Source organism: Callithrix jacchus, chromosome 13 (assembly GCF_049354715.1).
Source record: "Callithrix jacchus isolate 240 chromosome 13, calJac240_pri, whole genome shotgun sequence".
Lineage (NCBI taxonomy): Eukaryota > Metazoa > Chordata > Mammalia > Primates > Cebidae > Callithrix > Callithrix jacchus.
Genome location: NC_133514.1, coordinates 19,150,295 through 19,163,427, shown reverse-complemented (window position 1 = coordinate 19,163,427; position 13,133 = coordinate 19,150,295). Strand labels below are relative to the sequence as shown.

The 13,133-nt window shown below is 39.7% G+C and overlaps 1 protein-coding gene across 7 annotated transcripts in view; it reads left to right on the top strand.

The window, feature by feature from the left end:
- PIWIL2 (piwi like RNA-mediated gene silencing 2) overlaps positions 1–13,133 on the top strand; it is a 79,388-nt gene that overhangs the window by 54,261 nt on the left and 11,994 nt on the right. Inside the window, exon 21 of one of the 7 annotated variants that reach the window (XM_078347294.1) lies at positions 3,285–3,488. The exons of the other annotated variants lie outside the window; for them this stretch is intronic. Within the exon in view, the coding sequence (XP_078203420.1) occupies positions 3,285–3,350 (66 nt within the window). The 3' untranslated portion in view covers positions 3,351–3,488. Of the gene's footprint in view, positions 1–3,284; positions 3,489–13,133 lie in introns of those variants that run through there. 7 annotated transcript variants of the gene reach the window in all.

Below are 13,133 nucleotides of genomic sequence, written 5' to 3'. Positions count from 1 at the left end.
CCCAGCACTTTGAGAGTCCCATGCACGTGGATCATGAGGTCAGAAGTTTGAGACCAGCCTGACCAACATGGTGAAAACCTGTCTCTACTAAAAATACAAAAATTAGCTGGGTGTGGTGGCAGGCACCTGTAATCCCAGCTACTCAGGTGGCTGAGGCGGGAGAATCACTTGAACCCAGGAGGCAGAGGTTGCAGTGAGTGAGCCAAGATCATGCCACTGCACTCCATCCTGGGCAACAGAGCGAGACTCTGTCTCAGGAAGAAAAAAAAAGGAGTTTCTTTGCGAGGTGATGAAAATGTTATAAAATTGACTGTGGTGGTGGTGACTCATATATGTGAATATAATAAAAACATTGAGTTATATATGTTAATTCAGTGGATTATAGCATATGAATCATAGCTCAGATTCATAGAAACAGATGAGATGATTAGTAGCTTCCAGACAATGAGAAGGAAGGGCAAGAATGAGGAGGAACTACTAATGGGTACAAGGTTCTTTTTCTTTTTGAGACAGTTTTACCTGTTGCCTAGGCTGGAGTGCAGTGGCATGATCTCAGCTCACTGAAACTTCCGCCTCCAAGGTTCAAGTGATTCTCATGCCTCAGACTCCCAAGTTATTGGGATTACAGGCACCCGCCACCACGCCCGGCTAGTTTTTTGTATTTTTAATTCAGACAGGGTTTCATCATGTTAGCCAGGCTGGTCTCAAACACCTGACCTCAGGTGATCCACCTACCTTGGCCTCCCAAAGTGCTGGGATTACAGGTGTGAACCACTGCGCCTCGCCCTGGTTACACACCTGTAATCCCAGCACTTTGGGAGGCTTCTTTTTAAGGTGATGAAAATACAAAATTTGGGGCCAGGTGCAGTGGCTCACACCTGTAGTGAAACCCTGTCTCTACTAAAAATATAAAAATTAGCTGGGCATGATGGCAGGCACCTGTAGCCCCAGCTACTTGGGAAGCTGAGGCAGGAGAATTGCTTTAACCTAGGCGGTGGAGGTTGAGGGAGCTAAGGTTGTGTCACTGTACTCTAGCCTGGGTGACAGAGCCAGACTCCATCTCAAAAAAAAGAAAATACAAAATTTGATAATTTTGACAGGTACATGACTTTGGGAATACACTAAAAACTACTGAATTGTACCCTTCAAAATAATAAATTTTATCATATGTGAATTATATATATTTTTTAAAAAGGAATTAAGATACTCCCAAATAAAAGCTAGGAGAATTTGTCACTAGTAGACCTGTCCTACAAGAAATACTAAAGGGAGTCCTTTACACTGAAATGAAGTGACACCTAGACGGTAACTTGGATTCCCATGAAGAAATAAGAATCACTGAATAAATAACTACATAGATAAATATAAAAGACAGCCACAGTGTGTTTTTGCTAGTAATTTTTCTTCTCTCTGATGAAGAAACAAGTAAATAAAGCAATAATTGTAAATGTAGCTGGATGTGCATGCAGTGTATAAAGATGTAATTTGTGTAACAATAAAGACACAAAGGAGATGGGAGGGAATGGAGCCACATGAGAGCAAAGTGTTTATATATTACCAGAATAACTTTGTGTTATCCAAGCAAATGAGATTATTGTACATTTTATTTTATTTATGTTTTTGAGACAGGGCCTTGCTCTGTTGCCCAGGGTGGAGTACAGTGGCCTGATCATGGTTCACTGCAGTGGTGACCTCCCTGCACTCAGGTGATTCTCCCACCTCAGCCTTATGAGTAGGTAGGACTACAGGCATGCACTACCATGCCTGCTAACTTAAAAAAAAATTTTTTTTTTTTTTTTGGAGACAGAGTTTTGATCTTGTTTCCCAGGCTGGAGTGCAGTGCGATCTCAGCTCACTGCAGCCTCCGCCTCCTGGGTTCAGGCCATTCTCCTGCCTCAGCCTCCCAAGTGGCCTGGATAGAGGTGCACACCACCACACCCAGCTAATTTTGTTTTTGTATTTTTAGTAGAGACGGAGTGTCACCATGATGGCCAGGCTAGTCTCGAATTCCTGGCCTCAAGTGATCCCTCTGCCTTGGCCTCCCAAAGTGTTGGGATTACAGGCATCAGCGACCATGCCTGGCCTCAGACAAAATAGACTTTTAGATAACACTTGTTAGTAGAGACAAGGAATGACATTTTGTCATAGCAAAAGGGTCCATCCATGAAAAGACATAACAATTATATGTGCACCTAACAGTAGAGACCCAAAAATACAGGAAACAAAAACTGACATAATTAAAGGGAGAAATAGGCAATTCAGCAATACTTTGAGTCTTGAAAACTTTATTTTCAGTCTTAGCTATAACAATTAGAAGATCATCAAGGAAATGGAAGGTTTGCACAACTCTGTGATCCAGTAGTCCCTAATAGACATCTATAGGGCACTCCACCCAGCAACCAAATACACATTCTTTTTATGTACGTGGCACCCTTCTCCATGATAGGCTATAAAACAAGGCTCAATACATTTTAAAATGACTAATCCTACAAAATATATTCTCAAACCACAACAGAATGAAATTTGAAATGGATAAAGGAAATTTGGGAAATTCATAAGTACATGGAAATTAAACAAGACTGACTCCAAAATAACCAGTGGCTCAAAGAAGAAATTAAAAGGGATGTTAGGAAATACTTGGGAGATGAATGAAAACAAAAACACAACATATCACAATTTATGGATGTAGGTAAAGCAGTGCTTAGAGGGAAATTCACAGCTATAAACAACTATAAAACAAACTAGCTCTGACTTAAGGAACTAGAAAAGGAAAACAAACTAAACCCAAAACAAGGAGAGGGAAGGAGATGATACCCATTAGGGAGCTTGGCACAGTGGCTCATACCAGTAGTTACAAAAACTCCGGAGGCCGAGGTGGGAGATCATTTGAGCCCAGGAGTTCAAGACCAGTTTACGTAACATAGTAAGACCCTGTCTCTAAAATAATACTAGTAGAGATTAGAGCATAAATAAATGAAGACTAGAAAAACAATAGAATCAATGAAGCCAAAAGTTGGTTCTTTGAGGGAATAAAATTGACAACCTTTAGCTTAGACCACTTACAAAAAATAGAAGAATCTGATAACTAAGATCAGTAATCAAAGAGGGAACATTGCTTCTGGCCTCACAGAAATAAAGGGATTATAAGAGAATGAACAGCTATATACCAACAAATTAGATACCCTAAATGGACAGATCTGTGGAAAGACACAAAATACTGAAATTTCAGAATTAGACCATGGATTTAAATAAGAAATCAGTTTTGTTTTGCTCTGTTTTTACAGACTTCCCCCAAAATAGGAGGAACACTTCCCTGCTTATACTATGCGGGGTGGTCAGTATTACGCTGATACCAAAACCAAACAAAACCATCATAAGAAAACTGCAGAAGAATCCAGACTGGAAAAGAAGTACAACTCTGTTTGTTTGTGGATGAAAGGAGCTTATATATAGAAAATTCTAAAGAGTGCACACACGCCCCCCCCCCATTAGAGCTAACAAATGAGGGCAGCAAAGTTGAGTATACAAGATCAATATATAATAATCAGTTGTATTTCTGTACACTAGCAATGATCAATCCAAAAATGGAATATAGAAAACATATAGCATAAAAAATAAGCTATGTAGGAACAAATGTAACAAGTTACTAGACATACTGGAAATGACAGAGCATTGTTAAAGAAATTGAAGCTCTAAATAAAAGGGAAAGACATCTCATGTTTATGTAATGGAAGACAATATTGTTAAGATGCAATATTGGGAAGGAGAAAAGAAAACTATCTTTGTTTGCAGTTTGCGTGATTGTGTAAAAAATCCCAAGGAACCAACATCAGCAACAAAACCTGCTAGAACTAGTAAGCAAGAATTGCAAGGTTGCAGGATGCAGTTATTACCAAAAGTCAGTCGCTTAAAAGTCTGTTCCTTTCCTATGTGCCAGCAATGAACAATTGAAATTTGAAATAAAAAACATTTATGGCTGGGTGTGGTGGTTCACACCTGTAATTCCAGCACTTTAGGAGGCTGAGGTGGGCAGATCACCTGAGGGTCAGGAATTTGAAACCAGCCTGGCCTATGGTGAAACCCCATCTCTACTGAAAACGCAAGAAAAAGTGGGCATGGTGGTGTGGGCCTGTAATCCCAGCTACTAGGGAGGCTGAGACAAGAGAATCACTTGAACCTGGGAGGCAGAGGTTGCAGTGAGCTGAGATCGTGTCACTGCATTCCAGCCTGGGCGACAGAGTGAGACTCCATTTTAGAAATAAATAAACAACATTTATAAGCAGGAAACAGTGGAGTACTTTGGTTTAGCGCTCCAAATGTGAATATACAAATGCAACAAGATCCATTGCAAAAGTAACATTTTTTTGGAGGAGTGGTTAGCAGATGTTCAAATGTATATGGAAATGCAAAAACTGAATAGTCAAAACCATCTTAAGAAGAACAAAGTAGAAAGACTCACAGTTTCTGATTTCAGAACTTGCCACAGAGATAAACAAGACAGTGTGGTAGTAGCATTGAGCTAAGTCTCAGATCAGTGAAGTAAAAATGAGAGTACAAAAAATAAACCCATGTGCCTAAAGCTGGTTAACTGATTTTCAACAAGTTTGCCATTCAGTGGGGGAAAAATTGTTTTCAAGAAATGGTATTGGGACTACTGGATATCCACATACACAAGAATGACACTGAAGATCTGCTTCACACAATATACAAAAATTAACTTCATCAATATGATTTTTTAAATCTGCAAAAACCTACAGCTAGCGTCATACTTAATTGTGAAAAACTACGGGATGTTATAAAGATTCTCTTTATCACCACTCTTAATTAACTTCATGCTGGAAGTCCTAGTTAATCCAGTAAGAAAAGGAAATGAAAGCCTTGCAAATTGGGAGGGAGAAAAGAAAACTATCTGTATTTGCAGATAGCATGATTGTCTATGTAGAAAATCCCAATAAACCAACAAAAAAAACTCTGCTAGAACTAGTAAGTGAGAATTGCAAGGTCGCAGGATACACATTTACACAAAAGTCTATTGCTTTAAAAAAAAAGTCAGTTTCTTTCCTGTGTACCAGCAATGAACAATTGGAATTTGAAATTTGAGATAATAAACATTGTTATTAGCAGAAAAAAATGGAATACAATAACTTCAGTCTACCAAATTACATACAAGATGGACACATGGAAAACTGTTGAAAAAAATCAAAGACTATCTAAATAATGGAGAGATATACTCTATATTCATTGATAGGAAGACCCAGTATCATTAGGATATCAGTTCTTCCCAATTTTGATTTATGAAAGATGGCCAGATAGATAAAGGGAATAGGATAGAGTGCTCAGAAATAGACCCACACAAATATAGTCAAGTGATTTTTGATAAAGGAACAAAAATCAGTAGAAAAGCAGTGGTCTTTTCAAAAAATGGTACTGGAACAAGTGGCCATCTAAATGCAAAAAACTCTATATAGACCATACAACTTTTGCAAAGAATTGAAACAAATCATAGACCTATGTTTAAAATGAAAAACTATAAAACTTCTAGAAGATAACAGAAAATCTAGGTGGCTTTGGGCTTGGGGATTATTTTTTAGATATGATACCAAAAGCCACAGCTCACGAAAGGAAAAAATGATAAGGTGGACTTCATCGAAAATAAAAACTTCTGGAAAACACTGTTAGGAGAATGAAACAACAAGCCATGGATTAGGAGGAAATATTTGTAAAACATGTATCTGATAAAGGACTGTTATAAAGCATGCACAGGACTCTTAAAACTCAATAGTAAGAAAATGAACAACCCAATTAGAAAATGAGCAAAAGACCTGAACAGACATCTCACAAAAGAGTATAGATAAATAGATGACAAATGAGCATGCAAGTAGATGGTCAATATGACATGCCCTTAGGGAACTGCAAATTAAAACAATGAGATACCACTATGCACCTATAAATGGTTAGAATTCAAAAATTGGTAATGCCAAATGCTGGTGAGGCTGTAGAGCTACAGGAATGCTTGTTCATTGCTGGTGAGAATGCAAAATGGTACAACCACTTTGGAAAACAGTTTGGCAGCTAATTACTAAACTAAATATGCACTTACATACACATACCAGCAATCACACCCCTAGATGTTTTCCCAAGTAAGTTGAAAACATGCCCACACAGAAACTTGCATGTGAATGTTTGTAGCAACCTTATTCATTATTGCCAGAACTTGGAAACAGAGAAGCTGTCCTTTGTGAGTGGATAAACTGTTATGCATCCAGACAGTGGAATATTAATTCTGTTAAAAGCAATAAACCTTTAAGCCATGAAAAGACACGGAGGAATCTTAAATATATGTTGCTCAATGAAAGATGGTAATCTGAAAAGGCTATATATGATCATTGACATTCTAGAAAAGGCACAAATGTGGAGACAGTAATAAGTGTCTGTCAAGGGTTTGGGAGGGGCAGAAAGGAATAGGTGGCACCCGGGATTTTTAGGGCAGTGAAACTGTTCTGTATGATACTGTAATGGTGAGTAGATAACGTACATTTGTCAAAACCCATAGAACTGTACAAAAACAGTAAACTGTGGACTACAATTAATAATACTGTATCAACATTTGGTCATCAGTTGTGACAAATATACCATAATGTAATATGATGATAAAAGGGGAAACAGTTTTATGTGTTGAGGGGAGGAGGGCGTATGGGAACTCTGTACTGTTGCCTCAGGGTTTTTTTTTTGTAAACTTAAAAATTCCTCTAAAAAATAGGCTTTTAAGGCTAGGTGCGATGGCTCACGCCTGTAATCCTAGCACTTTGGCAGGCTGAGGCGGGCCGATCACCTGAGGTCAGGAGTTGGAGACCAGCCTGACCAACATGGAGAAACCCCATCTCTACTAAAAATACAAAATTAGCCAGGCGTGGTGGTGCATGCCTGTAATCCCAGCTACTTGAGAGGCAGAAGAACGCCTTGAACCTGGGAGGCAGAGGTTGCAGTGAGCCAAGGTTGTGCCATTGTACTCCATCCTGGATGACAAGGGTGAAACTGTCTCAAAAAAAAAGTATCTTGACTTAAAAACATACAGATACACAATGAGGTACCACATCATATGCACGAGGATGTCTGAAATCTAAAAGAAGCCAGGCATGGTGGCTCATACCTGTATTTGCTTGAGCGCAGGGGTCTGAGACTGCCTGAGCTACAAAGGGAGACCCTTATGTCTACAAAAATAAAAAATGAAAATAAATTATCTGGGCCTGGTGGTGTACATCTGTGGTCCCAGCTACTCAGGAGGCTGAGGTGGGAAGATGGCTTGAGCCCAGGAGGTCAAGGCTGCAATGAGCCGTGATTGTGCCACTGCATCCAGGCTTGGCAACAGAGCAAGACCCTTAAAAAAGATTAAAATTTTTTTTATTGCATTTTAGGTTTTGGGGTACATGTGAAGAACATGCAAGATTGTTGCATAGGTACACACGTGGCATTGTGATTTGCTGCCTTCCTCCCTTTCACCTATATCTGGCATTTCCCCTCATGTTATCTCTCCCCAACTCCCCACCCCCCACTGTCCCTCCCCTATTTCCCCCCAACAGAACCCAGCGTGTGGTGCTCCCCTCCCTGTGTCCATGTGTTCTCATTGTTCAACACCCGCCTATGAGTGAGAACATGTGGTGTTTGATTTTCTGTTCTTGTGTTAGTTTGCTGAGAATGATGGTTTCCAGGTTCATTCATGTCCCTACAAAGGACACGAACTCATCGGTTTTGATGACTGCATAATATTCCATGGTTTATATGTGCCACATATTCCCTGTCCAGTCTTATCATCGATGGGCATTTGGGTTGGTTCCAGGTCTTTCCTCCTGTAAACTGTGCTGCGGTGAACATTCATGTGCATGTGTCCTTATAGTAGAACGATTTGTAATCCTTTGGATATATACCCAGTAATGGGGTTTCTGGGTCAAATGGAATTTCTATTTCTAGGTCCTTGAGGAATCCCCACACTGTCTTCCACAATGGTTGAACTAATTTACACTCCCACGAACAGTGTAAAAGTGTTCCTATTTCTCCACATCCTCTCCAGCATCTGTTGTCTCCAGATTTTTTAATGATCACCATTCTAAGTGGCGTGAGATGGTATCTCAATGTAGTTTTGATTTGTATCTCTCTAATGACCAGTGATGATGAGCATTTTTTCATATGTTTGTTGGCCTCATGTATGTCTTCTTTTGTAAAGTGTCTGTTCATATCCTTTGCCCACTTTTGAATGGGCTTGTTTTTTTCTTGTAAATCTGTTTTAGTTATTTGTAAATTCTGGATATCAGCCCTTTGTCAGATGGGTAGACTCCAAAAATTTTTTCCCATTCTGTTGGTTGCCGATTCACTCTAATGACTGTTTCTTTTGCCGTGCAGAAGCTGTGGAGTTTGATTGGGTTCCATTTGTTTATTTTGGCTTTTGCTGCCAATGCTTTTGGTGTTTTGGTCATAAAGTCCTTGCCTACTCCTATGTCATGAATGGTTTTGCCTAGATTTTCTTCTAGGGTTTTTATGGTGTTTAGGTCTTATGTTTAAGGCTTTAATCCATCTGGAGTTAATTTTAGTGTAAGGTGTCAGGAAGGGGTCCATTTTCTGCTTTCTGCACATGGCTAGCCAGTTTTCCCAACACCATTTATTAAACAGGGAATCCTTTCCCCGTGGCTTGTTTTTGTCAGGTTTGTCAAAGATCGGATAGTTGTAGATGTGTTGTGTTGCCTCCGAGGTGTCTGTTCTGTTCCATTGGTCTATATCTCTGTTTTGGTACCAGTACCATGCTGTTTCGATTACTGTAGCCTTGTAGTATAGTTTGAAGTCCAGTAGTGTGATGCATCCTGCTTTCTGCTTTGTGCTTAGAATTGACTTGGCTATGCGGGCTCTCTTTTGGTTCCATATGAAGTTTAAGGTGGTTTTTTCCAGTTCTGTGAAGAAGCTCATTGGTAGTTTGATGGGGATAGTGTTGAATCTGTAAATTACTTTGGACAGTATGGCCATTTTCACAATATTGATTCTTCCTAATTATGAACATGGAATGTTTCTCCATCTGTTTGTGTCCTCTCTTATTTTGTTGAGCAGTGGTTTGTAGTTCTTCTTGAAGAGGTCCTTTACGTTCCTTGTTAGTTGTATTCCTAGGTATTTTATTCTCTTTGTAGCAATTGTGAATGGCAGTTCTTTCTTGATTTGGCTTTCTTTAAGTCTGTTATTGGTGTAGACGAATGCTTGTGATTTTTGCACATTGATTTTGTATCCTGAGACTTTGCTGAAGTTGCTTATCTTTTTCAGGAGATTCTGGGCTGAGACAATGGGGTCTTCTAGATATACAATCATGTCGTCTGCAAATAGAGACAATTTGACTTCCTCCTTTCCTATTTGAATACCCTTTATTTCTTTTTCTTGCCTGATTGCCCTGGCTAGAACTTCCAGTACTATATTGAATAGGAGTGGTGAGAGAGGGCATCCTTGTCTAGTGCCAGATTTCAAAGGGAATGCTTTCAGTTTTTGCCCATTCAGTATAATATTGGCTGTTGGTTGGTCGTAAATAGATTTTATTATTTTGAGATACGTTCCATCAATACCGAGTTTATTGAGGGTTTTTAGCATAAAGGGCTGTTGAATTTTGTCAAAGGCCTTCTCTGTATCTATTGAGATAATCATGTGGTTTTTGTCTTTGGTTCTGTTTATGTGGTGAATTATGTTTATAGACTTGCATGTGTTGAACCAGCATTGCATCCCCGGGATGAATCCTACTTGATCATGATGGATGAGCTTTTTGATGTGCTATTGTAGTTGGCTTGCCAGTATTTTATTGAAGATTTTTGCATCTATGTTCACCATGGATATTGGCCTGCAGTTTTCCTTTCTTGCTGAGTCTCTGCTGGGTTTTGGTATCAGGAAGATGTTGGTCTCATAAAATGATTTGGGAAGGATTCCCTCTTTTTGGATTATTTGGAATCATTTTAGAAGGAATGGTACCAGCTCCTCTTTGTATGTCTGGTAGAATTCAGCTGTGAAGCCATCTGGACCTGGGATTTTTTTTGGTAGTAGGCTCTTAATTGCTGCCTCAACTGCAGACCTTGTTATTGGTCTATTCAGGATTTCGACTTCTTCCTGGTTTAGGCTTGAGAAGATGCAAGTGTCCAGGAATTTATCCATTTCTTCCAGGTTTACTAGTTTATGTGCATAGTTATTTGTAATAATTTCTGTGGAATTTGTGGTGATATCCCCTATATCGTTTTTTATGGCATCTATTTGGTTATTCTCTCTTTTCTTTATTATTAATCTGGCTAGTGGTCTATTTTGTTGATCTTTTCGAAAAACAGCTCCTGGATTTATTGATTTTTTGAAGGGTTTTTTGTGTCTTTATATCCTTCAGTTCTGCTCTGATCTTAGTTACTTCTTGTCTTCTGCTAGGTTTTGAGTTTTTTTGATCTTGCTCCTCTAGCTCTTTCAATTTTGACGATAGGATGTCAATTTTAGATCTCTCCTTGCTTCTCATGTGGGCATTTATTGCTATATATTTTCCTCTAGAGACTGCTTTAAATGTGTCCCAGAGATTCTGGTATGATGTGTCTTCATTCTCATTGGTTTTGAAGCACTTCTTTATTTCTGCTTTCATTTCATTGTTTATCCAGTCAACATTTAAGAGCCAGTTGTTCAGTTTCCATGAAGCTGTGCGGTTCTGAGTTAGTTTCTGAATTCTGAGTTCTAACTTGATTGCACTGTAGTCTGAGAGACTGTTTGTTATGATTTCTGTTCCTTTGCATTTGCTGAGGAGTGATTTACTTCCAATTATGTGGTCAGTTTTAGAGTAGGTGCGATGTGGTGCTGAGAAGAATGTATGTTCTGTGGATTTGGGGTGGAGAGTTCTGTAAATGTCTATTAGGTTTGCTTGGTCCATGTCTGAGTTCAAGTCCTGGATATCCTTGTTAATTTTCTGTTATTGTTGATCTGTCTAATATTGACAATGGGGTGTTAAAGTCTCCCACTATTATTGTGTGGGAGTCTAAGTCTCTTTGTAAGTCATTAAGAACTTGCCTTATATATCTGGGTACTCCTGTATTGGGTCCATATATATTTAGGATCGTTAGCTCTTCTTGTTGCATTGATCCTTTTACCATTATGTAATGTCCTTCTTTGTCTCTTTTGATCTTTGTTGCTTTAAAGTCTGTTTTATCAGAGATGAGAATTGCAACTCCTGCTTTATTTTGCTCTCCATTTGCTTGGTAAATCTTCCTCCATTCCTTTATTTTCAGCCTTTGTGTATCCTTTCATGTGAGATGGGTTTCCTGGATACAGCACACAGATGGGTTTTGGCTTTTTATCCAATTTGCCAGTCTCTGTCTTTGGCTTGGGGCATTTAGCCCATTTACATTTAGGGTTAATATTGTTATGTGTGAATTTGATACTGCCATTTTGATGCTAGCTGGCTGTTTTGCCCGTTAGTTGATGCTGATTCTTCATTTTGTTGATGCTCTTTCGCATTTGGTATGTTTTTGGAGTGGCTGGTACTGGTTGTTCCTTTCTATGTTTAGTGCTTCTTTCAGGAGCTCTTGTAAAGCAGGCCTAGTGGTGATGAAATCTCTGAGTACTTGCTTGTTCGCAAAGGATTTTATTTTTCCTTCACTTATGAACCTTAGTTTGGCTGGATATGAAATTCTGGATTGAAAGTTCTTTTCTTTAAGGATGTTGAATATTGGCCCCCATTCTCTTCTGGCTTGTAGGGTTTCTGTTGAGAGATCTGCTGTAAGTCTGATGAGCTTCCCTTTGTGGGTAACCCAACCTTTCTCTCTGGCTGCCCTTAGCATCTTCTCCTTCATTTCAACTCTGGTGAATCTGATGATTATGTGTCTTGGGGTTGCTCTTCTTGAGGAATATCTTTGTGGTGTTCTCTATATTTCCTGGACTTGAATATTGGCCTGCCTTGCTAGGTTGGGGAAGCTTTCCTGTAAAAACCTGAAGAGTATTTTCCAGCTTGGATTCATTCTCTCCATCACATTCAGGTACACCTTTCAAACGTAGATTAGGCCTTTTCACATAGTTCCATATTTCTTGGAGACTTTGTTCGTTCCTTTTTACCCTTTTTTCTCTAATCTTGCCTTTTCATTTTATTTCATTTAGTTGATTTTCGACCTCTGATATCCTTTCTTCTGCTTGGTCAATTTGGCTGTTGAAACTTGTGTATGCTTTGTGAAGTTCTTGTGTTGTGTTTTTCAGCTCCATCCATTCACTTATATTCCTCTCTAAGTTGTCTATTCTTGTTAGCATTTCGTCAGATCTTTTTTCAAGGTTCTTAGTTTCTTTGCATTGGGTTAGAACATGTTCTTTTAGCTCACAGAAGTTTCTTATTACCCACCTTCTGAAGCCTGATTCTGTCAATTCCTCACACTCATTCACCATCCAGCCTTATTCCCTTGCTGGTGAGGAGTTGTGATCCCTTGTAGGAGGAGAGGTGTTCTGGTTTCAGGTGTTTTCATACTTTTTGCGCTGGTTTCTTCCCATCTTTGTGGATTTATCCACCTGTCATCTTCGTAGTTGTTGACTTTCAGATTGGGTCTCTGAGTGGACATCCAGTTTGTTGATGATGAAGTTATTTCTCTCTGTTTCTTAGTTGTCCTTCTAACAGTCTGGCCCCTCTGCTGTAGGACTGCTGAGGTCCACTCCAGGCCCTGCTTGCCTGGGAATCACCTGCAGTGGGTGCAGAACAGTAAGGGTTGCTGCCAGTTTCTTCTTCTGCTTTGTCCCAGAAGGATACCCGCCAAATGTCAGTCTGAGCTCTCCTTTATGAGGTGACTCTTTGGATAAACAGGGGTCAGGGAGCTACTTGAGGTGACAGTCTGTCCTTTATAGGAGCTCAAGTGCTGAGCTGTGAGCTCTGTTGTTCATTCAGAGCTGCTGGGCAGGTACGTTTAAGTCTGCTGCGGCAAAGCTCATAAACCCCCCTTTTTTTTCCCCAGGTGCTCTGTCCTGGGGAGTAAGGGCTTTATTTATGAGTTTCTGTTGTGCTGCTGGTTTCTTTCAGGGCTGCCCTACCCAGCGAGGAGGCAGCCTAGTCACTCTCTGCTTATGGAGGCTTTGCTGAGCTGCCATCGGCTCCGCCCAGCTGCCTTGTGAACTTT